We start from the raw sequence: 26,674 nt of genomic DNA, 5'->3' as shown, positions 1-26,674 counted from the left end.
TCTAGTTTCTGCTCTGCCTTCACCAGCTGTGGGGCTTGGGGTAGGTCTGCTCCCCTCTCTGCCTCAGTTTCCTCATCTGTAGAATGCAAGGCTGGCTTTTCTGACCCTCTGTAATCCTGTGACTCTAAGCTTCTGAAGCCCAAGAAGGGTATACACATTATTTTTTGTGACTCTATCTCTTGCAGAGACTTCACAGGGGAGCTCAGTTGGCTGCTGGCCATAGGGAGTAGTCTTTCCTGGGGAGGGCTGTGACTGAGGCTTTCCAGAGAGAAGGCCAGAGGCCTGGTGAGGCAGGAGCCATCAGTCAGCATTTCAAAGCAGCATCTGGCTGGTCCATCTTGTCAGCCCACTGGTGAGTATCCCAGTGAGGGAGACTGACTCATATTAACCAAGCTCACGAGTGACTGATATATAAACCAGGATCAAGTGTGTCCATTTGCAAGCAGTAGGGGAGGGGAGGGCCTCTGTTACAGGATTCCTCTCCTATAACTGGAATGCTCACGCCTATGTTCCAGCACATTCCCCCACCCCACCCCACTGCACCAGGTTCTTACACCTCAGTCTAGAATCTCATCATCAGTGAGCTTGTAATGAGAGCAAAGGGGGAAGACCACCTTGCCTCGAAGCTTTTTCCATTTAGCGCATGGCAGGACCTGATGCCATTTCTCTCTCCCACACCTGGAACCATCCCCCCCACCACCAGAAGGGGCTCAGCTCTCAGAGCCTCCCCCCAGATAGTGCTGGCTAGTCCCTGCCAACGGCTCCCACACGTATCCCAGTTTTTCTCTTGCCACATCATCTCCCTGTGGCTTCGTTATTTCCTTAGATATGTGACTCCCACTGATGACGTTTCTGTGCCGCTCTCAGCCTGGACAACATCCTCTGGCATCTCATGACCTCCCAACCCCATCCAGTGCTCATCAGCATGCCCTTGGTGGGCTTGGGCCTCCCTGTCACGCATCACCCGCAATAAGGCTTCATTCTAAAGGTGAAATTGGGGCTGCATCGGCAACACAGATCTTGGACCTTTTCCCTGCATTCTACATCTATGATTTGTGGGTCTCTGCAAATGACTGTTGAGCCTCAGCTGGGCTTCTGCAGTCTCGAGGAGGCCTCTGGTTAGGGGCTGCTGGTACCTGCAGCACATTTCTGAAACATGCCACTTAAAGCTGCCTTTAGACTTGGCCCAGAACTGCAACAAACTGGAAAAAATGACTTATACAGAAAATACAAAACACTCAGTGTTGTTTGCTTTTCACAGCTTCCCATGTAGGATTCCTTCATGCAGATGGCTCCTCAGCACATTCAAACTACGACCCAAGTTGCTGAAATCCAGTTTATATACACATTCCCAGGATCATGTCAATTCCATTCCATAAGGTCTTCTTATACTAAAAGCATGCCAGAAACTCCCAGAATTTTAGAATAGAGCAGACCCTACAGCTCACCACTAATCACAGAGACTGGACATCTATTAGCTTCTTAGCTCTCAAAGACAGGAGAACACTAAGATATAGCTCTTGCCTCCTGGGAGCTTTCAATCTGTCCATTTCAGTTAGAGAGCAGCTCAAGAATAAGGTATAGCTGTGCTCCAATGTCTGGTCCAGGCTCTAGGAGCCCAAGTGCTCTGAGATGGAAAGCACTGCTGAGTTCAAGCAGCTGCCCCAGGGGCTGGGTGGGGAGCAGGGTGAAGCCGCGGAAGATGTGTAAGGAGCCTTAATGCACAGGCCAGCTGGAGACCTCATGGTCAGGGGCTGTGCTGGAGACGACAGCACCGACCACACACAGGTGCTGCCAGAACTAAGGGCAGGAACATGGAGGACAGTGCCCCGCAAGATGCCAGCCTCAGCCTGTGTGCTGAGTCAGAACCTCCCCACTTCCAGATTCCAAAGCCCAATCAAGGCCAGCACCGGGGAAGATGCCCCTGGGGGCATCTGGCCTGGCAGGATGAGGGAGATTTGAAGAGGTGGTCAGGAGAACCACACGCGCGGAAGGGCTGGGGAGGACAGACGAGTCATAGATACTTGAACTGGTTGGCTTCAGAGATGTTCATCGCCCATTTGCACATCTGGAGGCTCTTCCACCTGTCGAACAGCTCCGACTGTTTCACCCTTGGGAGTGGAAGACAGAGAGTGCATGAAAGGGCCAGGCTGGACACAGTGTCACCATCCCCGAACACGCTCCCTTCCTGTTCCCCCTTATGCCAAGTCCTGGGCTAGTCCTTTGTATTCACTGTATTTTATAATTTGCAAAACCCTTGATTTTCTGGCATCTGGAGCCTGGTGAACTCCTAGAGATAGCAAACCACCCTCCAGCAAGCCTGCCTGCCATGCACACACCAACCAATCCAGAGTCCACACCCTCAACCACCTCCTTTATGGAGCCACTAGCCCCCTGCCCTCATCAGCCCAGAGCTAGGGATCAGAAAACCAGGGGCAGTCCCTATGCACCGAGCTCACTGAAATCATGCAAACTAGCCAAACCTAAACCTTTTTATCCCACCTTGTCCATTCCTTCCCAAGAAAACCACAACAAAGGGTCTCGCCCATGCTTTCCCCTTGCCCCTCCTGCCTCCAGACCAGTCCTGGTGCTTCCCCATGCATCCCTGAGTGGCACGCCATGCCTCCTGTCTCTAAGGATCTGTGAGCACAAGAACATGCTCCTTCATGACAGTCTTGTGTGTCCGTGTGTCTTACTATATGTGATCAAAACAAATCTGGGTACATTTCAAAACATCCTTCCTCAAATGCCCACTACACAGGCCTGCACAGTTCTCCCAGGAACATCTGTCTACAGAGGGTGTGAGACCACTTTCTTAAGGTCTGTAGATAACCCCACACTGCACTCAGGACACAGTAGGACTCATTGCAAGGGTGCAATGCCCCTCTCTTTCTCTTTTCCCAAGGGCAGATCACAATTTTCAGTGACAGAGAGGAAGAGAGGAGAAAACTTTTGTCTGGACAACCTTTTGTTAAACTGAGCTGTCGTGATGATGCTCACTCACAGCCGCCAGCACTTCCCTTTCTGTAAAACCTGTAGCTTCTCTTTACTTCTGCCTGACCATTCCCACTAAATAGTAAATACTGGGCCTGGGCATCATGCCTGACTGTGTCTCCAGTGCTAAGGCTCATAGCAGATGAGCAGTAAATATTTGTTGAGTACATCAATAAATTAATGAATGAATCAATGAGCCTGAGTTCAAATAAAATCTATAAATGTTATTGAATTCCTCAATATGTAGGATCTAGAGATACTGTGGTGAACAAAACAACTCCCAGCCTACATAGACTTTGCACATGGGAAGCAGATATGTGAGATGGTACATGAAAATCACAAACAATAAAAGCAAAAATAGACAAGTGGGACTCCATCAAACTGGAAAGCTCTGCACAGCATAGGAAATAATCAACAGAGTAAAAAGACAACCTACTGAACAGGAGAAAATATTTGCAAACCACATATCTGATAAGGGGTTAATATACCAAATACATAAGAACTGCTACAAAGCAACAGCAAAGAACCAAAGAACCTAATTTTTAATTGGGGAAAGGACTTGAAAAGGCATTTCTACAAAGAAGACATACAAGTGGTCAATACCAATAATCATCATGGAAATGCAAATCAAGACCATAGTACAAAATCACATCATACTTCTTAGAATGGCTATTATCAAAAAAAAAAAAAAAAAGATGACAAGCATTGGCAAGGATACAGGGAAAAGGGAACCCTCCTATACTGTTAGTGGGAATGTAAAATGGTATGGCTACTAGGGAAAATAGTATGGAGATTCCTCAAAAAATTAATAATAGAAATACAATATAGTTCAGCAATCCCACTTCTGGATATATATCCGAAAGAATTGAAATCAGAATTTTAAAGAAATGCTTACACCCCTATTTGCATTGCAGCATCATTCAGAATAACCAGGATATGGAAACAATCTAAATGTTCACTGATAAATGAATGGATAAAGAAAAGGTATTCTATACATACAATGAAATATTATGAAGCCTTCAAAAAGAAGAAAATCTTGCCACATGTGACAACTTGGATGAATCTGGAGGACATTATCCTCAGTGAAAAAGCTGGTCGCTGAAGGACAGATACTGCATGATTCTACTTGCATGAAGTAACTAAAATAGTCACTCTTATAGAAATAGAGAAGAATGATAGATACCAGGGGCTCCGGGAAGGAGTAATGAAGGTTGTTATAAAGTTTCAGTTATATAAGATGAGTAAGTTCTAGAGATTTGCTATAAAACTTAGTGCTCACAGTTGACAATACTGGGCTGCACACTTAAAATTTTGTCAAGAGGGTAGGTCTCATGTTAAGTATTCTTATCACAGCCAAAAAAACAAACAAACTCAGACATATAATGCCATGTCAGGGAGTGCTAAGTGCTACAAAGAAATATGAAGTAACAGGCTACAAGGATAATATAGTGTTCAACACAGGGAATAAAGACAATCCTGTATAATAACTAGAAGTGGTGTATAACTTTTAAAATTTGTGTATCACTGTATTGTATATCTGTAACTTATAATATTGTATACCAACTATACTTCAATCAAAAAAAGATAAAAATTTTTTCAAAAAGAAAAATGAAGCAGGGATCAAAAAGTGAGTGCTTCAAATGAGTTGATCCAGGAAGGCTTTCCGGAAGAGGGGAACCGTACACAAAGAACTGAACTTATGCAGGAGTGAGCCACACAAATATCTAGGAAAGGAGTATTCCAGAGAGAAAAGTGAGTGCAAAGGCCCTGGGGCAGGAACCTGCCCTGCAGCTTTAGACGGCCAGAAGGAACTCTTCCTCTCATCCTGACATCTTCCTCCAGCTTTCCCAAACCTCCCACAGCAGCTCTTGCCTCTTGAGCTCGTGTGGCATCGAACGAGAGGGGCCATTACGCAGTGGCACCCTCACTCACACTGCCGCCCTCCCTCGCTCCCTGTCACCCACAGGTCCCCAGCATAGCATCCTGCTTGGCCAATGCCTCAAACAACTCCTGGAAGCACAACCCTGGTGACACTGCAGGCTGGGGTCCCACGTTCAACTCTTACCAGTGTCTAGGCCCCATTCTCCGCACCTCCAAAGGCCTTGTCACACACCAGACTAGGATCTGGGCCTGGACACCCAGCCTGGAATCCTGGTTTCATTCCCACCTGGCAATATGACCTCAAACAAGTCATTTAATCTCTCTGAGACTCAGCTGCTTTATCTGTAATACGGATATAATAACTTCTGCCCTGCTGATCTCAAAGGTTGTCAGAAAGATCAAATGAGATAATATGTATAAAATATTTTTTAAATTGCTTTACAAATGCAGAGATCACCTTTACCTTAAAGATGAAAGGTTGATCCCAGGCACTTAACCCCTTTCTCCCAATACATGACTATTTTCCAGAAGAGGAACAAAAAAGATGATTGTCCTGAGAATAATCTAAAAAGAAAGAGCTTCTGGGGGGTGGGGGGAAGTTCATTAGAAAAGTTGGAAGATGAAGTCAAGGAATTTTCTCAGCAAGTAGAAGCAAAAGGCAAAGAGAGAAAAGATGAGATGAAAAGCTATTCAAGGAGCAATCTAGAAGTATACAACTCTTAGAGGTACCAGAAAGAAGAGGGGAGGAAAACTGGAGGAGGAAATATAAAGAAACCCAAGAGAAAATTCAAGAGTTTGGAGTGAGCTCTGGAATAACAGTCTCCATGAGTGTGCATCCTGAGGCCCAGGTTCTGATATTCCAGAACGGTCATGACCTGTAAAGACTCAGACAGAAGAAAACAGGTCACATCCAAAGGAAAAACTAGTACCATGTGCTCACACAGCCCTGGACACTAGAAGATGATGGAGAAGGTCTTCAGCATTCTGGGGGTGAATAATCTTCACCTAAAATGCCAACGCCACCAAGCCAACAAATAAGAGAATTATTTGTACACAGAAGGACTCAACCATTATCCACCAGTTTGGGGGAATTTACCTGAACATGGGCAGCAGCAAATGGAGGCGTAAACCAAGAAAGAAGCAGCTATATGGGTGAATCCCATCTACAGGGCTGAAAAGGGAAGTGACAACTGTGTGTGACCTACCCAGAGAGCAGCCTGTCCAGGATGGATAAAGAGGATGAAGGGAAACCCTTGGGGGAATGCCTGGTTGATGTAGAGGCAGGGGGAAAAAATGGGGCATGATAGAGACAACGTGTTCAAAAGGAAAAAGATGACTAGAAGCTCCAGGAAAAAAAGTTGGGGGGGGTGGAAATGTACAAGAAAGGCGATGGGAGTCACTATTTTCTGATCTTCAAATTTTAGAGTCAGCCCATAGAGAAAAGCCAAGAAAGGCTTGCTATAGTTACATATAGCATGTAAATGTCATCAGCCTTGACATTCTCAAGGTAAACTCACGGATGACTAAAGCCAGATACCCTCATCTTAACAAAGTACAGAACCAACAGATACTGCCAGTATTTGGTAGAACAAGAAATAGGTTATCTAGGCAATCTATAGATAGAAGAACTGAAAATAGCAGGACCCCTCAACTGGGAAAAGTGGAGTGGAGGGAGTGTTTGGGCTGGCTATGGGAGTGGAATCCTCATCCACCAAAGTAGGACATCAGTGGACACTAAACGTGGCATCCGTGGCATGCACAGGACTGAGAGGTACGAGGTGACTCCCAGAAGAAACAGCCAAGAGTTGTAAGGAGCAGGGCTGGGGGAGAGGGTGTGGGCAGAAACCGTCACTTTTTATTACTATAAACTTCGGTAGCTACTTGATTTTCCCAGCCGTGTGCAGGAGATGATGACCATCCCCTCGTCCTCCTCCTTCTTTCTTCCCCTTTCACTCCATGGCCTCTTCTGCTCCCACCTAGGCCTCATCCACCTACTCATTCGTCTAACAGACACGTCCAGAGCCTGGGCAGGGTCAGGCAACAAGACTCAGAGAAGCATGGGCGCAAAGGAGCGTGCCAGCCCAGAAAGCTGCCGTCCCTGCTCCCAGCCTCTCTCCTGGTCTCTGTGAGGCTCTGTCAGGGTTCCCCAGCCCAGAAAGATGGGGAAAGGGTGGCAGGAGAGACCCAGCGTGAGGTCCCAGGCATGCATGGCACTGTCTGTGTGTGAGCGCAGGCATCAATTGGTTGAAAACTAAAGAGGCCCTAGAATGGCTAAAATAAAGCATAGATAATTTTTACAAGTATCAGGGACAATGTGATTTTGCAACAAATCATCATAGAGTCATTCCTCATTGTATCTGACATTGTCAGGGAATGAGGCCCTTACCATGTGGGAGTTTTTCAGTTGACTGATTTTTACCATTGATTGGAGCAATTTTGTATCAGAATCATTCCTAGATGAATCACACACTGCCCTGTCTCCTCAGATGGAATGCCAGCTGACATGCATGTACCGGAAGGGCCTCTGGGCACATCCGTCCAGCCCCTTCCATTGGCAGATGGAGGTTTAACCTTTTCCCGATGACTCAGGGGCTCCACTGTGAGCACTGCTCTTGCCTCTGGGCTGGACCACAGTGAAGCCCGCAGGTGCCCAGGTGGCATCAGAACCACTCAGATCAGAGGCCAGTCTCTCGCTTTTCTGATTTCAGCTCTGGGGGAGCTCACTGACCTCAGCTTGAGGACTCAGGAAAGGAGTCACTGGGCTTATTGCTCCCTGAAAAACAGCCTGTTTCCCCCAGCACAAGGGCCCAGACTCCAGGGCCAGGGAACCATATGGAGGGCAACTGACATGAAAGAGACAGGAGGGACAAGGCCCAGAGGTCATCAGCTGGAGACCAGAGAGGGTACCCCAAAGGCAGAGACACATAGAGCCAAACACACAGAGGCCCCATGACCCACTAACACGAGTTCCTGACAAGAGACAGAGGGTGAGCACAGATGGTGTGGGGCGGGGATGAGGTTCCATCACACCCCACAATGTTGGAGATTCAGGCTTGAAACGAAGGGTCCAGTGGTGATGATGGTTTAGTCGCTAACTCATGGCCGAGTCTCACGACCCCATGGACTGTAGCCTGCCAGGCTCCTCTGTCCATGGGATTATCCAGGCGAGAATACTGGAGTGGGTTGCCATTTCCTTCTCCAGGGCATCTTCCCGACCCAGGGATGAAACCCGAGTCTCTTGCATTGTAGGCAGATTCTTTACAAGACTGAGTTATGAGGAAATCCCCTTAAGGGCCCGAGGAACTTCTAACATGGTCCCTCTGATAGGACTATTATGGACTGTGTTATAGCTTCTTTGAAATTCCTATGCTGAAGCCCCAAACCCCAAGATCTCAGAATGTGACTCCATTTGGAGATAAGGTCTTTAAAGAGGTGGTTAAGCTCAAATGACATCACCAGGGTGGGCCCTAGGCCATTACAAGTGATGTCCTTATAAGAAGAGGAAATTAGGACATGGGTACAGAGGGAAGACCCTGCAAGACAGAGAGAGAAGACGGCCACGTATCAGCCAAGGAGAGAGGCCTCAGGAGAAACGAATCTGCTGGCACCTCGATCTCAGACCTTCAGCCTCCAGAGCCATGAGGAAGTAAAGTTCTGTTGTCTAAGCCCCCTGGTCGGGGGTACTGTGTGGTGGCAGCCTCAGCAAAACGATACAGGGACTCAGGCAAACACACAGGAAATACGGGGTAGGGGGTGGGCTGGAACAGAAGGATGGCCCATTTGCAGGGTCTCTCAGGCTTCCTCTCTGGATCCTGAGGTAGCCAGAAGAAACTGCATCTCATAATTTTTAAAATTAATTATTCACCCTTTGTGAACTCTTGTTATGCTCTCAGAGTGAGACATCTTAAGGGCCTAAGATCTTGGAGTTCTGAGAAAAGATCAGGCTCTCTGCTTACACCTTTGGCTCCTGACAGGGGGCCAGGCAGCCGTCTTTGTCATTAAGTCACAGCTCCTCGGCGGAGCATACCCAATGCCAACCACATCCTACTCTCCCACCTTCCCACGGGTCCCATGGCCCTTAGACAGAGAAAAATTCTAGATCCTGGCCTGCACTGCAGGACTCACAAGGCCCAGCCCTGCCTGCCCTCCAGTGACCCGGCTCCGGTGTCCCCTCAGGCCGGCTCTCAGAGGCTGGGACACAGCGGGCCCTTCCTGGCCCAGGCATCTGCACACACTGTCCCCCTGGTCTGGAATCCTCTTGGCCCAGTTAACTCCTTGTCCCCTCCACAGTGCGGTCTGCTCAGGGCTGGGTGGGATGGACAGAGAGGGAGCACTTCCTGGGCTTCCTCTGCAAGCTTCAAGCCCTTGGTCAGAACAGGGACCGTGAACAATGCCGCTGATCCCAGCTGGATACCTGGCCTTAACCCCAGACCCTCGGTCAGAACAGGGGCTGTGAACAATGCAACTGATCCCAGGTAGACACCTGGCCTTACCCCCAGACAGTCAGTCAGAACAGGGACCGTGAACAATGCCGCTGATCCCAGCTGGATACCTGGCCTTAAACCCAGACCCTCGGTCAGAACAGGGGCTGTGAACAATGCAACTGATCCCAGGTAGACACCTGGCCTTACCCCCAGACAGTCAGTCAGAACAGGGACCGTGAACAATGCCGCTGATCCCAGCTGGATACCTGGCCTTAACCCCAGACCCTCGGTCAGAACAGGGGCTGTGAACAATGCAACTGATCCCAGGTGGACACGTGGCCTTAACCCCAGACCCTCGGTCAGAACAGGGACCGTGAACAATGCTGCTGATCCCAGGTGGACACCTGGCCTTACCCCCAGACACTCAGTCAGAACAGGGACCGTGAACAATGCTGCTGATCCCAGCTGGATACCTGGCCTTAACCCCAGACCCTCGGTCAGAACAGGGGCTGTGAACAATGCAACTGATCCCAGGTGGACACCTGGCCTTAACCCCAGACCCTCGGTCAGAACAGGGGCCGTGAACAATGCCGCTGATCCCAGCTGGACACCTGGCCTTAACCCCAGACCCTCAGTCAGAACAGGGGCCGTGAACAATGCCGCTGATCCCAGCTGGACACCTGGCCTTAACCCCAGACCCTCGGTCAGAACAGGGGCTGTGAACAATGCAACTGATCCCAGGTGGACACCTGGCCTTACCCCCAGACACTCAGTCAGAACAGGGACCGTGAATAATGCTGCTGATCCCAGGTGGACACCTGGACTTAACCCCAGACCCTCGGTCAGAACAGGGACCGTGAACAATGCCGCTGATCCCAGCTGGACACCTGGCCTTATCGCTGGAACTTTCCTGTACGACTAAGCTGATGGAGTCTGTGAATGTCAGCAAAGCTGCTGCTGCTGCTGCTGCTAACTCCAGAAAGGAAAAGGTTTGGGGGTGTGGGGACAACATTCACATTTATTGAGCACCTATTATGTGTGCTGCTGTGACATGCACTCCTGGGCTACGTATCTGTGACATCATATGGAAAAACCTGAATGAACTTTTTGGCCAACACAATGCTTTCACTTATGTTATTTCAGTTAGTCTTTACTGCAACCTTAAAGTAGGTAATAGTGGCCCCATTTTTATAGGAAAGGAAAGACTCAGAGAGGTTGAGTAATTTGTATAAACAAGCAGAGCTGCTAAGGCCCAAATCGGCTTTGGACCCCAAGTCTGCCTGACCCCAAGGCCCATGCTCTTTCAGTGACCGGCATGATCACGAGATCATGTCAAATGGCTACAGGCACAGCGGCTCCTGCCTGTGGGCCCGATGGTGGTGCCAGGATCCTGTCAGGGGCCCTTGAGTCCACATGAGCTCCCAGCACTGCCTGGCCCCGATTTCTTCCACATCTGGGTGTACAGCTGCCCCTTGAATAGCACAGGGCTTGCGAGCAGCCCTCTAGGCCCACAGTTCCTCTGCATCCACAGATTCAACCAACCTCGGACCGAGTAGCACTGCAGAACTTACTCTTGACAAACATCTGCATCTAAGTGGAACTGTGCAGTTCAAACCCACATTGTTCAAGGGTCAATGGTAACAGTTTCCAAGTCAACATGCATCCTGTCATGATTAACAGGACACAGATTCCTCTCAATTCCTGGCAGTCCTGTGAGGGAGTGAGTGAGTGTCCAGCATGTGATGTGTCTTCCCTCGCACAGGTTGTAAAAGAGCCACAGTGATACACTGGGGTGGGGGGGAGCCGGCACAGTTCTCTTGCTATTTGGGTGCTGGTTTATGTGGACTTTCTAGAAGGATGCATGAAGATACACGGGTGGCTTCTGAGGAGGAGACTGAGGGAGGGGAGGTCTGTGGAAAGGGGGCTTCTCACTTTATACCCTTTTGCACCACTTGAAAAGTGTATACTTTAAATAATAATTTTAACAATGAATGAATATAAAATTTTTAAAAGGCAATAGCAAGAGGGCAATGCTTAAGCCACAAAGTACTGAATTTCAGGACACATACTCCTGTGCCCTCTTCAATTTCTATATAAGAGAGCTCCGTGATGATAATTGTGGAGGCTGGTAATTGAGCCGGGGGCTGGAACACGCAGTCACCAGAGGTGACCTTGCAAACTTGACATTTTTCGTAAAACACAAACAGTCATCCCTATGTCCAGCCCTCCAGGGCTCTCCAAACGCCAGAGGCCCTGGGGAAGCAGGCCTAATTCTTGCTCTGTCATGAGCCACCAAGTGTCCTATTTCCTTGGACCATGCCCCCACCCAAGCCCCTGCCCTGCCAGCCCCCAACATGTACCGCCCAGCACCCACCACCCACCCAGCCACACTCACATGGAGAGCACCTTCACTTCCAAGATCTCGTGCCTCAGCTCCAGGCATCTTGTGGAGTTATACTCAAAAGGGCCCTCGTAAAATTCAAAGTACCTGGGAACCAACAGAGACAGAGGTTACTACGCAGAGAAGCAGGCAGACTCACAGGATCCTGTTGGGTCTCTCAATGGCAGGAGTGGGGGGCAGAGGGGTGGTGTCCTGTCAAAATAATAGAGAAAACCAGCCCTCCCCAGCAGATGACCTGATGGCGGTCTGCCTCCAGGCCCACTGGTTTAATCACTGGTTGGCTGATTACTCTCGGCACCCCTACTACCCCGGGAGTATAAGCATTTAGGCCATGAACCCGTTTCAGTACATCATGACACTTTGAAGCAGGCTTGGTTCCACCTGGTGACTCTGAAGGAGAAAGAGGATGCTCTGGATACATCCTCATTCGCACTCCTCCTGGGACCAGTCGTTGACGGAGGCGGCCCTGGAGTCGGTCAGCGAGGCTACAGGCCTTCAGCCGGGCCTGCCCTCTCCTGCCCCTTTCTCCTCCTCCTGGGGAAGTGTCTAGGAGTGACAGCCACAGCATAGCTGAGAAAGCACAAGCTGCTTTCCTACTGTGAGAAGAATTTCTGCTTCCATTAGCTCATTGGCGTTCATGCTCGCGCTGGGACTAGGTGAGGCTCTTCCTCCCCATTTGGCAGCTGAGAAAACTGCAGCTGAACTGACGGTGCTCCAGGCCGTGCTGTCAGTGTGGAGGATCCTGAGCCACCTCAGTCCCTTCTGCAGCTTCACGCAGAATACCAATGCCAACCTCAGCCAACACCGCTGAGCCCTGGTCACGGGCCAAGTTCAGGGCCCAGTACTCCACATGGAAGTATTCATTTTTTTTCCTTTTTAATTGAAGTAGAGTTGACTTATAGTATTATGTTAGCTTCAGATATACAGCATGGTGATTACAAGATAATGGGTATAATTCCCTGGTTATACAATATCTCCTTGTTTCTTATCCATTTTGTATACAGTCATTTATATCTGCTAATCCCATCAGTTCAGTTCAGTTCAGTTCACTCAGTCGTGTCCGACTCTTTGACCCCATGAATCACAGCACGCCAGGCCTCCCTGTCCATCACCAACTCCCGGAGTTTACTAAAACTCATGTCCATCCAGTCGGTGATGCCATCCAGCCATCTCATCCTCTGTCGTCCCCTTCTCCTCCTGCCCCCAATCCCTCCCAGCATCAGGGTCTTTTCCAATGAGTCAACTCTTCACATGAGGTGGCCAAAGTATTGGAGTTTCAGCTTCAGCATCAGTCCTTCCAATGAACACCCAGGACTGATCTCCTTTAGGATGGACTGGTTGGGTCTCCTTGCAGTCCAAGGGACTCTCAAGAGTCTTCTCCAACACCACAGTTCAAAAGCATCAATTTTTCAGTGCTCAGCTTTCCTCACAGTCCAACTCTCACATCCATACATGACTACTGGAAAAACCATAGCCTTGACTAGACGGACCTTTGTTGGCAAAGTAATGTCTCTGCTTTTTAATATGCTATCTAGGTTGGTCATAACTTTCCTTCCAAGGAGTAAGTGTCTTTTAATTTCATGGCTGCAATCACCATCTGCAGAGATTTTGGAGCCCCCAAAAATAAGTCTGACACTGTTTCCACTGTTTCCCCATCTATTTCCCATGAAGTGATGGGACCAGATGCCATGATCTTAGTTTCCTGAATGTTGATCTTTAAGCCAACTTTTTCACTCTCCTCTTTCACTTGCATCAAGAGGCTTTTTAGTTCCTCTTCACTTTCTGCCATAAGGGTGGTGTCATCTGCCTATCTGAGGTTATTGATATTTCTCCCGGCCATCTTGATTCCAGCTAATCCCATATTCCTAATTTATCTCTGCCCCCTCCCCTCTCCCCTTTGATAACCACAAGTTTGTTTAGCATGTCTGTGATTCTATTTCTACTTTGAATGCACAATCACTTGTATTACTTTTGTTGCTGTTTAGTCACTAAGTCATGTCCAATGCTTTCTGACTCCATGAACTGTAGCCTGCTAGGCTCCTCTGGCCATGGGATTTTCCAAGCAAAAATACTGGAGTGGGTTGCCATCTCCTCTTCCAGGAGATCTTCCCTATCCAAGGATCAAACCCATGTCTCTTGTGTCTCCTGCATTGGTGGGCAGATTCTTTACCACTGAGCCACCTAGGAAGCCCTGTATTACTTTTTAGATTCCACATATAAGTGACACCATATAGTATTAGTCTTTGTCTGACTTATTTCATTAAACATAATATCCTCTTCCAATCTGTATCTCTAGCCCACCAGATAAGTGGTCATCACAAGCATCCAGAGCAGGCTCTGGGGGTTAACACACTTGCCCAGAGCCATGTAGGTGGCAGGTGGCAAAGCTGGGTCACGAAGCAGTGCATACAGTCAAGATGCTCTTGTCTTCCCACTTTATAAAGACAGTTGGTGACCCCTGGAAAGGGCCCTCTGACCTCCTACAGCCACACCTGAGAGTTCACACCAGCCCAGGGAACATCTGCTGACTGGGGTGGGGTGGGGATGGGCGGGGAGGGTGACCACCAAGAGAAAACACGGTAGTTCCCCACCAGACTCGGCCACGAAGGCAGAGGGGCCTCCAGGGAAGAGGCCAGCTGTACCCTCTCCTCATGGCCTCTCTTTCTAGAGGTCATCGGAAGACACCAGGGCTAATGAAGCTCTGACGGTGGGATCCCAGGAGAGCCCACAATCAAGAAATCTACAGGCTCAGCCTCAAACTTGGGGCAGAGGCCTCTCTACAGCTAGTCCTGGAGAGCCAGAGGTCAGGGCGGAGCCCCAGGACTGCAGCTGGGCCCTGCAAGCCACAACCAAGGATTTAAAATAAAGTCAGTCCTTGAGCATTTCCCACAAACTTTCCCAAAACGTGGCAGCAGCTATTTCACATATATTCTCACTAACTTCTATAGACAAACTTATGTCTGTGCTGCTTTAGAAATACTGAGATATTTATCCAATTAATTGGCTTCTTTTTAAACAACTTGTATTTTAAATAATTTAAAATATAACATCATATTTAACACTTAAAAAAGATTATATTTGTAAATATTTGTTCTTTATTATTTTACTATAATTTAATTTTAAATGTTATCATAAATTTAAAACATTTTAAATATATTTTAGAATATTAAAAATATTTTACACAACAAATTGATTCCTATCCATACAAAATAAATCATCTCCCTCTTTTCATGTTATAAAAGAATTTAAGCAGATTTCGTAAAGTAATGCTCAAAATACTCCAGGCCAGGCTTCAACAGTATGTGAACTGTGAACTTCCAGATGTTCAAGCTGGATTTAGAAAAGTCAGAGGAACCAGAGATCAAATTGCCAGCATCTGTTGGATCATCAAAAAAGAAAAAGAGTTCCAAAAAAACATCTACTTCTGCTTTATTGACTATGCCAAAGCCTTTGACTATGTGGATCACAACAAACTGTGGAAAATTCTTCAAGAGTTAGGAATACCAGACCATCTGACCTGCCTCTTGAGAAATCTGTATGCAGATCAGGAAGCAACAGTTAGAACTGTACATGGAACAACAGACTGGTTCCAAATAAGGAAAGGAGTCTCTCAAGGCTGTGTATTGTCACCCTGCTTATTTAATTTATATGCAGAGTACATCATGAGAAACACTAGGTTGGATGAAGCACAAGCTGAAATCAAGATTGCCGGGAGAAATATCAATAACCTCAGATATGCAGATGACACCACCCTTATGGCAGAAAGTGAAGAAGAACTAAAGAGCCTCTTGATGAAAGTGAAAGAGGAGAGTGAAAAAGTTGGCTTAAAGCTCAACATTCTGAAAACGAAGATCATGGCATCTGGTCCCATCACTTCATGGGAAATAGATGGGGAAACAGTGGAAACAGTGTCAGACTTTATTTTTGGGGGCTCCAAAATCACTACAGATGGTGACTGCAGCCATGAAATTAAAAGATGCTTGCTCCCTGGAAGAAAAGTTATGACCAACCTAGATAGCATATTAAAAAGCAGAGACACTACTTTGCCAACAAAGGTCCATCTAGTCAAGGCTATAGTTTTTCCAGTAGTCATGTATGGATGTGAGAGTTGGACTATAAACAAAGCTGAGTGCCAAAAAATTGATGCTTTTAAACTATGATGTTGGAGAAGACTCTTGAGAGTCCCTTGGACTGCAAGGAGACCCAACCAGTCCATCCTAAATGAAATCAGTCCTGAATATTCATTGGAAGGACTGATGCTGAAGCTGGAACTCTAATACTTTGACAACTTGATGTGAGGAACTAACTCATTTGAAAAGACCCTGATTCTGGGAAAGATTGAAGGCAGGAGGAGAAGGGGATGACAGAGAATGAGATGACTGGATGGCATCACTGACCCAATGGACATGCATTTGAGTAAACTCTGGGAGCTGGTGATGGACAGGAAGGTCTGGCATGCTGCAGTCCACGGGGTTGCAAAGAGTCAAACACGATTGAGCGACTAAACTGAACTGAGGCACTGAAGATCCTAAAATCTCACTCTCCTTTTTCTGTTTCCTTTATGTTTTACAACTCTTTTCATTGTCTTTCTCACTTGGCAAACTCATACTGATCCTTTCTAATGCTCACTCTCAGGTTATTCTATACATTTTCTCTTAATTAGAGCAGATATAATTGTATTACAATCGTCTGTTTATATATCTATTTCCCTTTCCAAATGAGGAATATCTGAAACATGTGAAATCTGTCTTTGTTATCTCTGCACATTTGCACTACAGAGACAAGAAAGCTAAAAACTACATTTCCCAGACTCCTTTGTAGCTAGGGTCCTCCATGTAATTTAAGTTCAACCAGTCAGTAGCTTCCCTGGAGGCTCAGAAGGTACAGAATCAGCCTGCAAAGCAGGAGACCCAGGTTTGATCCCTGGTCAGGAAGGCCCCCTGGAGAAGGGAATGGCAACTCATTCCAGTATTCTTGCCTGTGAAAATTCTTTCCACGGACATAGGAGCCTGGTGGTCTACAGTCCACGGGGTTGCAAAGAGTCAGACACAACTGAGCAACTAACACTTTCACAATCAGTAGCATGAGACTGATTCAGAGCCATGTTCTAGAAGAATGTCAAGGCTCAAGGCATTGTTTCCCTGGGGCAGAATGTGGCAGAGGTGGCATGGCTCTTGGAAATTGCAGTGATGGCTGCACCTTCACGATTTTATCAGAGGCTTCCACGGTGGCCCAGTTTCACAATGCAGTTTGCAGAGACATGCTTGGAAGCTGGCCTGGAGTCTTTCTTCAGCTTTCCTGGTGATTCTGTGCTAGCCTTACCCTTAATCAATCCCTTTCTGCTTTAAGTAAAATGGTTTCTGTTATCTGCAACTAAGAACAAGGTGTCAGCCTGGGGCTAAAAAAACGTCCATGACCTTGTCTCTAACTTAGGTCATTTTTCCATCAGACAACAGTAAGTGAGGTCTGGTGTCTTATCACAAAGATCGTCACTTGCAACCACAGCCAGTGACACTAAGCCCTTGGGAGTCTACTGGGGCATCTGAAGCCATGATCTCAGGCTGCTACTAAGAAAAGTTCCAGATTCTGATGATGTAGAAGATAATTAAGAGGGCACTTATGCTTGGGTTCTCAGGAGTTGGGACACTTGCAGACACACCCAGGATATGCCTCTAAACCAACCTTGAGTAAATCGCTTTGTCTCTCTGAGCCTTTTTTCTCCTCCTAAATAATTTGAATGAGGTGGTATCTGAAGTCCCATTCAGCACTAAAGCACGATCCCAAAGTTTCCTCAGTGTTTCCCACTTAACTAACCAAGCCAGAACAATTTTATGAATTAATGATCCATAAACAAGAGAATGTTTACCAGCTTCCCTGTTGGCTCAGAGAGTAAAGAATCTGCCTGCAGTGCGGGAGACCTGGGTTTGATCCCTGAGTGAGGAAGATGCCCTGGAGGAGGGCATGGCACCCACGCCAGTATTCTGCCTGGAGAATCCCCATGGAAAGAGGGCCCTGGCGGGCTGTAGTCCATGGGGTCTCAAAGAGTCGGACACGACTGAAGGACTAAGCACAGCAAACAAGAGAAACTCTCGAAGGAAGTTAAAACCAATCAGCACCTCCCTTTGATCAGCCAGCCCCTTCGTCCATCACAAGGCCATCCTCACTTTCCCTCTGCCAGCCTCCACTCAGTCTCCCTTTCTCTTGAATCCCCAATATCATCACTTGGCAGTTCAGTGATTCCAAATGGTCTCACATGCTGTGTTTCGTGGCTATTAGATAGCATGGGTAATGGCAAGGGTTTCGGAATAGGGTTCACATCCTTCTTTGCCCATCCCTAGCCAGGGGCCCATCACTTCCATGAGCCTTAGTTTTCTCATTTGCAAAATCAGCATAAAAAACGAAGTACACCTGTGACAAGATAAGATAATGATGAGAATTTCAAAGAAAGCATTAGTATAGCGTCTGGCACACAGTAAGTGCCCAGAAAATGTCTATTCCCCTTCTTCGCCTTTCTCCTGCCCTGAAAGGACAAGACCTGTCAGTGGATGCCCAGTGAGTCAGAGACGTGTTTACAGCCCCTCAGCTGGTGGATGACAGAGCTGAGAAAGAAACGGATAACTCAGAAGTTCCCCACCATCTGGATTGACTGCCATTCTCCTGCTGCTGCTATTAGGAAACCTCTCCCCCATCACCCTGAGGGTAAAGCCCATGCTGAGTTCTGCTGTGACGTAGGGATATCCCTGATCACCCATCTCTGCTGCAAACTTCATGGATTAACTGTGTTTCTGATGCTTTGAAACCTGGGGCCTTCCTGGCCCCGGAGAGACTGCGTCTCCTAGAGATAGTCAATTCCTAGATATGGTGAAAAAACAAAAAACCCTGTGAGCACATCTTTCATGTGCAAACCAAGCAATCCAGAGCTCACTCTCCGCCACCACCTCCTCCTCCCCTTTCTCCTCCTCTCACACTTAGGACCACCTAGTCCTCTGCCCTAATCACCCACAGGCCAGCTACCAGACAACTTGGGGCAGCTCTCTGCCCAGAGCCCACTGGAATTATTTAAACAAGCCAGTCTAAGCCCGTGTGCCTGCCTCATCCGTTCCTTACACAGAAACCACAATAAAGGCTCTTGTCCACTTTTCCCCCTTTGCTCCTTCTGCTTCTTGGCTGATGCTGGTGCCTTCCCATGTGGCCCGATCTGGTATGGTGTGCTTCCCATTTTTCAGGATCTATAAGTATAAAAACCTCTTCCTTCTTGACAGTCATTCCCACATCTGTGTGTCTTACCACACCTGATGATTGAAAAAAATCCCAGGCACTCTGAAAACACTGCATGTGGTACCTTAGCCAGGTAATTACAATCACTCCAGGCCGAGGTCTAAAGCCTCGTTTTTCCATCTGAAAAAAAAAATGGATCTAATAGCCCTTGCTTCTTTCTCCAGCCTATCTGGGCTTTGCTTTTAGAAGGCTGTGCTGTTCCATCTCAGTCTCTAAAGATAAACAACCTGAGGAAATAAGACTGTAAGAAGCACCACCACACTGCGTCACTCCTTGATTCTGCTGAGCAGAGGCCCGAGGACAGCATTCTGGAGGAAGCCACAGAAATTCGTTTGGTCTGGATACTGATCATCATGCAGACATCAAAATGATGCTGAAATGTTTGTGCATGAGAAAACGATTACATGATAATACTGAGTGAAAAAAGCAAGCTACAAAACTATGATCTCAAAAAAAAAATTATATATACATATGCGAGCACATGGGAAAGGACGTAACAAGATATTAATAGTAGGTTGCTCTAAGTACAGGATTATGATGATTTAAAAAAAATACTTTTCTACATTTTTATACACTTTCTGTAATGGGGTTATGACTCTTATTATTGAAAATCACTAACAAATGCCCTTTTAAGCCACGGCTCTTTCTCTAAATATCTCAAGCATTCCCTTGGGCTACTAGAAGACTGAGAGTAGCAGTTTCTCCCTAACTCCATGAGCCTCTCAAGGTGAGCTAGTCACTATCTCTTCTTTCAATTCTGGAAAGATGATCTCTACCCAGTTCAAAGGGGAGGAGATGCTGGCAGGACACCTCACAGGTATAAATAGTCACCGCCGGTCACATCAGGAGCCCAGCTCAGCTCAGATGCCACTTGGCTTCCGGCAGCCAAGTCCGATGCTGGCGCCAGGCTGCATCCATCCTGCCCCATCTCTGTGCCCTTGGGGAGGTGGGGGGCAGGGCTGGGCAGCACTGGCTGCCTGATCAGCAGGTGATGGCCCCTGTTAAATGAGAAGACAAATGCAAACATGACTGCAACTGTTGAATACTGGGTCCCCTCCTCCCATACAGGCCTGGGCTCCAGCTTTGCAGGCTGAGGGGGCCTCGTTTCAGCATGCCCTGGGTCTAGGAAGCAGAGTCTGGCTCTGTCATTCCTCCTAGCCCTTCCCCATGAGCCTGCCCCACAGAGGGCTCCCCTGTCCGGCCTGAACCCCCCTCCAGATCTCCATCTGGACCATGGAATTCACTGGGGGCTACATTACTTTGAGCCCCAGCAGTGACGCTGGGAGAAGATGAAGCCCATGTCTCTCGCATACACCACTTGGTCCCCAGATACTGATGGTGTTCAAGACAACAGGAGCCCAGGGAGATCCCTGGGTCATTCAACAGCAGCCAGAGGCAGGGGAGGCAAGAGCCCCACGGGGGTGGTTTGAGGCAAGACCGGAAGTAGGAGGTGCTGGAGGCGGAGACTGTGGAGGCTCAAAGTGAAGGAGCGGGTGCGTTCACTGAGCTGAATGCGTGTCCCCCCGAAATTCATATGCTGGAACCCTAACCCCCAAGGTGATGATATCAGGAGGTGGGGCCTTCGGGGGTCATGAGGTCATGAGGGTGGTGACCCCTGAATGGGATTTGTGCCTTTATAAAAGAGGCCCCAGAGAGATCTTCAGCTCCTTCCACCATGTGAGGACACAAGTCCGCCACCCGGAACAGGGTCCTCACCGGTGCTGGCGACCATGCAGGCTCAGACTCCCAGCCTCCAGAACTGCGGAAAGCAAATCCCTGCCGTTGATGAGCCTTCTGGTGTGTGGTATTTCATCACAGCAGCCCGCACAGACTAAGACAGTGAGCGTATGAAGAGTGGGTCTCAGGTGAGGCAGAGAGAATAGGATTCCCTGACGTGTGAAGGAATGGCTGGAGGAAGAGTAGGTGGAAGTGTTCTAGGAGGTTCCGGAAGGTAAATCAAGGAGCCCCAGCTGGGCTTGAGGGAGGGGAGGTTTGCAGTCTCAGGACCGGCCTCCCTTAGAGGCTCCAGGAGCCCCACTGCCCAGGGTCCCAGCACAGCCTCCACAGCCACTGAAGAAGCGGTTGCGGGCTATGCATGGCTACACGGAGTGGGCACCTGGAGAGCCTTGGTGCCTTCCCTTCTAAGCATCCCCTCAACTGATTCCCAGATGGATGCTGGTCCTCCTAACCAGACCCCAGAGCCCTGTCCTTTCCATTCTCCATTTCCTTCCGTTCTCACTCCTTTCGGCGGCCTCCTGTCTTTGCTAAGGGACTAGTATTAAATTCTTGATGATGGTCCAGGAGGAAGGAAGCGTGGGAGCCGTGGCAAGGAGGAAGAACAGACCGCTGGAGGGAGGAACAGAGGGTCTGGGGAGCTGACTGGGGGCTGAGAAAGGGGTGGGGCCAGGGTCATCTGATGTGAAAAGCCGGCTGCGAGGGGAACACCTCCTGCCTAGCTGTGCACCCACCCAGGGGACCCCGCTGGTGGCTGAGCAAAGTGGGAGCTTCACAGAGGAGGAGGCAACTGAGGCACAGAAAGGTTCATGCCAGTGGTTATTTGACCAGGAGACTCAATTCAGACACAGCCAAGGGCCACAAAGCTTGGTGGCCAGGAAAGCTCACGGAACGACACCATCCGAGGCCTCTCGGGGCCTCAGCAGCCCCGCCTTCACAGTCGGCCTCCTCTATCTGCCACCAGAAGCCCACACGGGGTGCGTGGGAGGAAAGGGAGATGCAGTGCCATCTTACTTAGAGGGAGCTCAAGAGTTCTGGTTATTTATTTTTCACCCATTATTTAAAATAAATTAATAGAGTGAGGAATCTTAAAAAAAAAGTAGTTTCATTCCAAATAATCTGCTAAACTTAAGGGATATTCATAGAAAAATCTGGCAGTCAAAAAGCAAAGAAGAACATCCAGATAGCATATCAGAACCACAGGAGAATTTTTCCATTTTAAACTCAACCAAATAAGGAGGCAACTCCATCCAAAGACTGCTGATCACTCTGCATCCTCTCTCTCGATAATCTCATTCTCTCACAATACTCGTGTTGATGCAGGTGACCCCCAAATTCAGACTACTCTCCTAATCTCTTATTTATTTATGTATGTCCTTTTCCCCAGAAGCAAAAATTGACCCAAAAGGCTTATGCTAAGCCAGCCTGCACTCAAATGCAGACGTGCAGACCCCACCCCTCAAAGCTGTCACCACATCTCCTCCATAAGTCCTCCGTGGAAAAGTCTTTCCCTTGGGCTAACCTTGCAACCCAGGGCTCTTCTTTGAAATCCAGGACCCCCAAGAGGAGACAGCAAGAGCACAAAGCATAGAGGCTGTGGGTGAAGGAGAGCACAGAAAGTCAAAAGTAGGAAAGAGATAGGAGAGGAGGGGATGAGAGACCCTAATGATTGTCTTTTCTTGCCTATAGTGTTCATGACAGCACTGGGAGAAAACGTGCATGTCAGTTACCTACTTAGATCAATACGGTCATTTTAGTCCAGTCTAACAGCCAGGAGCTGAGACGACTTGGCAAGGACAGCCAAGGAGACCCAACCTAACCCAACCTTGGATGTCCATCCACAGCCCGGAAAGTAGAATCCCTCTGCATGGCCCACGAGTGCTGGACTCAGAGTTACAGGGCAAGGGGTGTGTTCCAGCTCCACCACTCACTGCCACCTGGAAGTGGGGACTCAGTTCCTCATCTGTAAAATGGGGGCAATGACAGCACCCTCCCCGCCAAAGGTCTGAGGGTAATGCATCAGGCGCCCAGCACTGTGCCTGGCACACAGCCAGTCCCCAGTAGCGCTCAACCATGGCATCATCACCTGTCCGTGTCCAATCCAAGTCCCTCCCCTCCACAGAATCACCTCTGACTTGTACCCTAGGCTCCTGGAGCCCTCGCCAGCTGCATCACACAATTTATTCCCTAATTATACACTGTCATGAAACAATTAGGGAACAATTCAAGACAGCATAATAAAATGCTAAATTCAATTCAGTCAAGTTCCTTCCAGCTCTGAAATATGATGATTCCACACCCCAGGCATACACACTTGCCCGGAACGCAGACCTTGACCCAGAAAGAAAGGCTCTTTCTTTCAGAAAGAAACACACATTCACTCAGCCTGCCATTCTGCAGAGCAAAGAGGCGACTGTGTCACCAGTTTGGGGCCTGCCCACCACTCCTGTGCTGGAGCTTCCTTCCCCACGGGAAGTCCCCAGCACCCCAAGTGGAAGCCCAGCAGTGCAGGGAAAATCTGTCCTCAGCTCTGCCCTAGAAGTGGTCCTTCCCTGTCATAGCAAACCAGCTCCTGCCATGCGGTCCCGGACCAGGGGGCCAAGGTTGCATGCACTGTGGGAGGACGGGCTGCCTGTGGGCTGGGTCTGAAGTAAGAAGGTTCAGAGGGTCCTGACACTGCACGCACAGGCAGTCCAGCCCCATTTTCTGGCATAGGAGCATCCTCAGGATTTGGGGAAGGCCTGAGCAAGCTCAGAGGGGTTCGTGTGCACTTGCTGGGGAGTTCTCTGTGTGAGTAACGATAGAAATTGCTTCCTTCCCTGATACTCAGTTGGTAAAGAATCCACCTGCAATGCAGGAGATCCCAGTTTGATTCCTGGGTTGGGAAGATCCCCTGGGAAAGGGAAAGCATAGACCCACTCCAGCATTCAGGCCTAGAGAATTCCATGGACTGTCCACGGGGTGGCAAAGAGTCAGACACGACCGAGCAACTTTCACTTTAACTCACCACCCCCCACCCAATCCCGATGCAGACACATCTTACAGAACATGGAGTGAAAGTGGCTATCAGGGAGAGCTTCCAGGAGGCGGTGGAGTGGGAGGTGGATCCTGGAGGAGGACATGGACTGGGACATGGATCAGGAACCATCTGACGGAAGCTGAGTGAAGCCTTTTGCGCTGTGACTATAGACCAGGCTGAGGTTAGCACCTTGGAGACTTCTGCCTCAGCTGACCTCAGCCCCTAAGATTGGGTGACCTTTCCCTGTGGTGTCCCGAGGCAGTAGGCACTGCCTGCCCACTTTGGCAGGTGGGCGCGATGCCTCCCCTGCCCTCCAGATGGCCACTGGGTTTGCAAGAAGCTGGCCAGGTTGGAGAGGTCAAAGCAGTGAGCTCACAGGACAAGAGCCCTTCACCCCCCTCCCCTCGCCCATCTTCCCCTTCTCAGAGTTGCCACACTCCGTAGTGGGGGGTGGGATGGAGTGGGTGGCGGGGGTGGGGGCAGCACTCAGTCAGTTATTGCAAAAGTATATCATCTGCCTTCATTGCCTTCTGTTTTTATCCACACACACCCGCCCACCTTCAGTCTCCTCTTTCCCACCCTGCCACCCAGATTCTCAGACTACCTGACTACCTGCTCCTCTCAAGAGAAAAAATTCTCTGGTCATTCTAAACTGTGAGTGAGTTTATGATTCCAAAATGTTTCCCCTCCCCAGGGATTAATTTTCAAGGATACTGCCAGGAGAAGACGAGGTTTAATCCAAAGGAATAAATCTCTAAGGGAGAATTCAGGGACACTAACGTTGAAGTCCGCATTCTTACCAACAGTCTTTACTTTGTCCTTGCTTAATTCATCCTTTATTCAATTAACATTTATTGAGCTGGTGCCATACTGGGTGCTGAAAATCCAAAGAGGGAGAAGCACAATCACTGCCTAGGTGGGGAGAAGAAACATAAACACCTAATCTGAAGATGATGAGAACTCTCTTCAAAGACCTTCCTGCTCCTTCAAGGCAGCCACTTAAACAGAAGCACTTGCTGATTACCAATTATTCCTATCTGCTCTCTACAGCAGTTCTCCTTAGATGCCTATTGGACACTTTGAGATCTAGACCTGAAATTAACAAAGCTATATGTCAATGTTTATTTTGTAACTCACATACTTGCCAGCTGGACTTCCCCCAGCTCCTGTCCAAAGTAGAGACCTGGACACAGCCTTTATGAGCACCATCTGGCCTGGATTTCCTTTGTGGTCCTGCTTGGAGTGTTCCAGACCGATCATTTGGACCTGCTCCTTCTCCTTGTGGCTCCTGGTTGAGTACATAACTTATGAGTCACTGTGTTTTTTTTGCCCCTCTTTATCCTTTGTTATAAATGGTAACTCCTGACCTCCCTTCCAATGGGTGTTAATAATAAATGACTTCCGGTGTACCACACTTCAACCCTCCACACAGCTACAGATAGCAAAATATGGCATGCGCTGAATTATTCAGTAGGCAAATAATACCACAAAGCTCATCCCGTATTTCAGGCACGGACAGTTGTCTGCTGGGATGATGCACTTTCACTCGGCAGAGTCCTTTCCCAGTGTCATCAGGTCCTCCCCCAAGTCCCACACATCTGCTGCGAGGAGCTGTCCCGTCCATTTTAAAGAAGGCAGAAGCTGCTCCCACACCAAAGAAAAGAATCTCCAACACACGAGTCGGTTCTAATTACACGAACCATTATATTCTGCACGTGGAAAAGACATACTGTGTTTTCTCACCTATGTGGGGAGTTTAGGGGTCAATCAGAAACTGGGATCTGAGTTGGCAGTGCCCAAGAAGAACTTGGGAAGTGTGGTCATCACATTTATTCAGGGGCTCAAGGGGCTCTCAGTCAAACGGCAGCTCTCCGGAAGGAAACCCATTCAGCTGGTGACGATGTTGAATAAAGGGCACCTGATGGAGGTGGCGGTGTCTCTGAATCCAAGGGACCCCGGGAGACAGAGAGGGGGAGTCTGACCTGTGCTGCTGAGAGACGGAGAGAGGACCAAGGGCAAGGGAGATGAGAGGGAGGAGGAGAGTGAGGCAGGACGCAGGGACTGAGAAAGAAAAGTGAACCCGGAGAGGGTGGCAGGAAGAAAGGACGAGGAGAGACTAGGTGGGGTGAGAAAGGCAGAGAAATTAGAGACAAAATTGCAGGGAAAGGACAGAGAGACAAAAACTGCTGGCAGTAGGAAAAATCAGAAACAGAATCCGTGCAGTGGTCTCAGTTCCAGCCCAGAACATCTGCCCAGAACAGCCTCCCAGGGGCCTGTCCCATCTTACTCAGCTGATTAGGATTTTCTAGCCAAACCCTCTCTGTGAACCCTTCAGGGAGTCCTTCCCAGGGAGACAGACACCTGCAGACTTACCTAGACACCCCAGGGCATCTGGTTGGGCGGGTCACACAGCAGAAGGGCCAATGTTGGAAGCGTAACATAGGGAACAGACAAGTCTGGACTTGTCACTCTCACTGGGTGACAATCCCAGGCACCAAGTGGCAGTCCAGGGCTCCCACCACAGATATATGGAAAGAACTAGGCTCCAAAAGTGAAGGCAATGGCACCCCACTCCAGTACTCTTGCCTGGAAAATCCCATGGACGGAGGAGCCTGGTAAGCTGCAGTCCATGGGGTCGCGAAGAGTCGGACACGACTGAGAGACTTCACTTTCACTTTTCACTTTCATGCATTGGAGAAGGAAATGGCAACCCACTCCAGTGTTCTTGCCTGGAGAATCCCAGGGACAGAGGAGCCTGGTGGGCTGCCGTCTCTGGGGTGGCACAGAGTCGGATACGATTGAAGCAACTTAGCAGCAGCAGCACCAGGCTCCTAAAGAGTCAGAATAAGACCCTGATCCTAGGCCATGGCCCTTGGCTGTCCCACACCCCAAGGCCTGTCTGTTCACCTCCCCCGTCGGCATCTGACATTGGAGCCACATCCT

General features: G+C 48.7%; 1 protein-coding gene across 4 annotated transcripts in view; it reads right to left on the bottom strand.

Annotated features, from left to right (window-relative positions):
* Positions 1 to 26,674, bottom strand: part of ST8SIA5 (ST8 alpha-N-acetyl-neuraminide alpha-2,8-sialyltransferase 5) — a 74,531-nt gene that overhangs the window by 19,669 nt on the left and 28,188 nt on the right. For 3 of the 4 annotated variants that reach the window (XR_011482712.1, XM_020870978.2, XM_020870979.2), the window contains 2 exons: positions 11,695 to 11,787; positions 2,025 to 2,111 (listed from right to left, as the gene is read on the bottom strand). Coding sequence is in view for 3 of the 4 variants with exons in the window: in XM_020870978.2 (XP_020726637.1) it covers positions 2,025 to 2,111; positions 11,695 to 11,787 (180 nt within the window). In the remaining variant the exon portion in view is untranslated. The remainder of the gene's footprint in view (positions 1 to 2,024; positions 2,112 to 11,694; positions 11,788 to 26,674) is intronic. The other variant, XM_070452619.1, reaches the window with a different exon arrangement.

This window comes from Odocoileus virginianus, chromosome 22, assembly GCF_023699985.2.
Source record: "Odocoileus virginianus isolate 20LAN1187 ecotype Illinois chromosome 22, Ovbor_1.2, whole genome shotgun sequence".
NCBI lineage: Eukaryota > Metazoa > Chordata > Mammalia > Artiodactyla > Cervidae > Odocoileus > Odocoileus virginianus.
The sequence above is the reverse complement of the archived record's forward strand: the minus strand, read 5'-3'. Positions and strand labels throughout refer to the sequence as shown.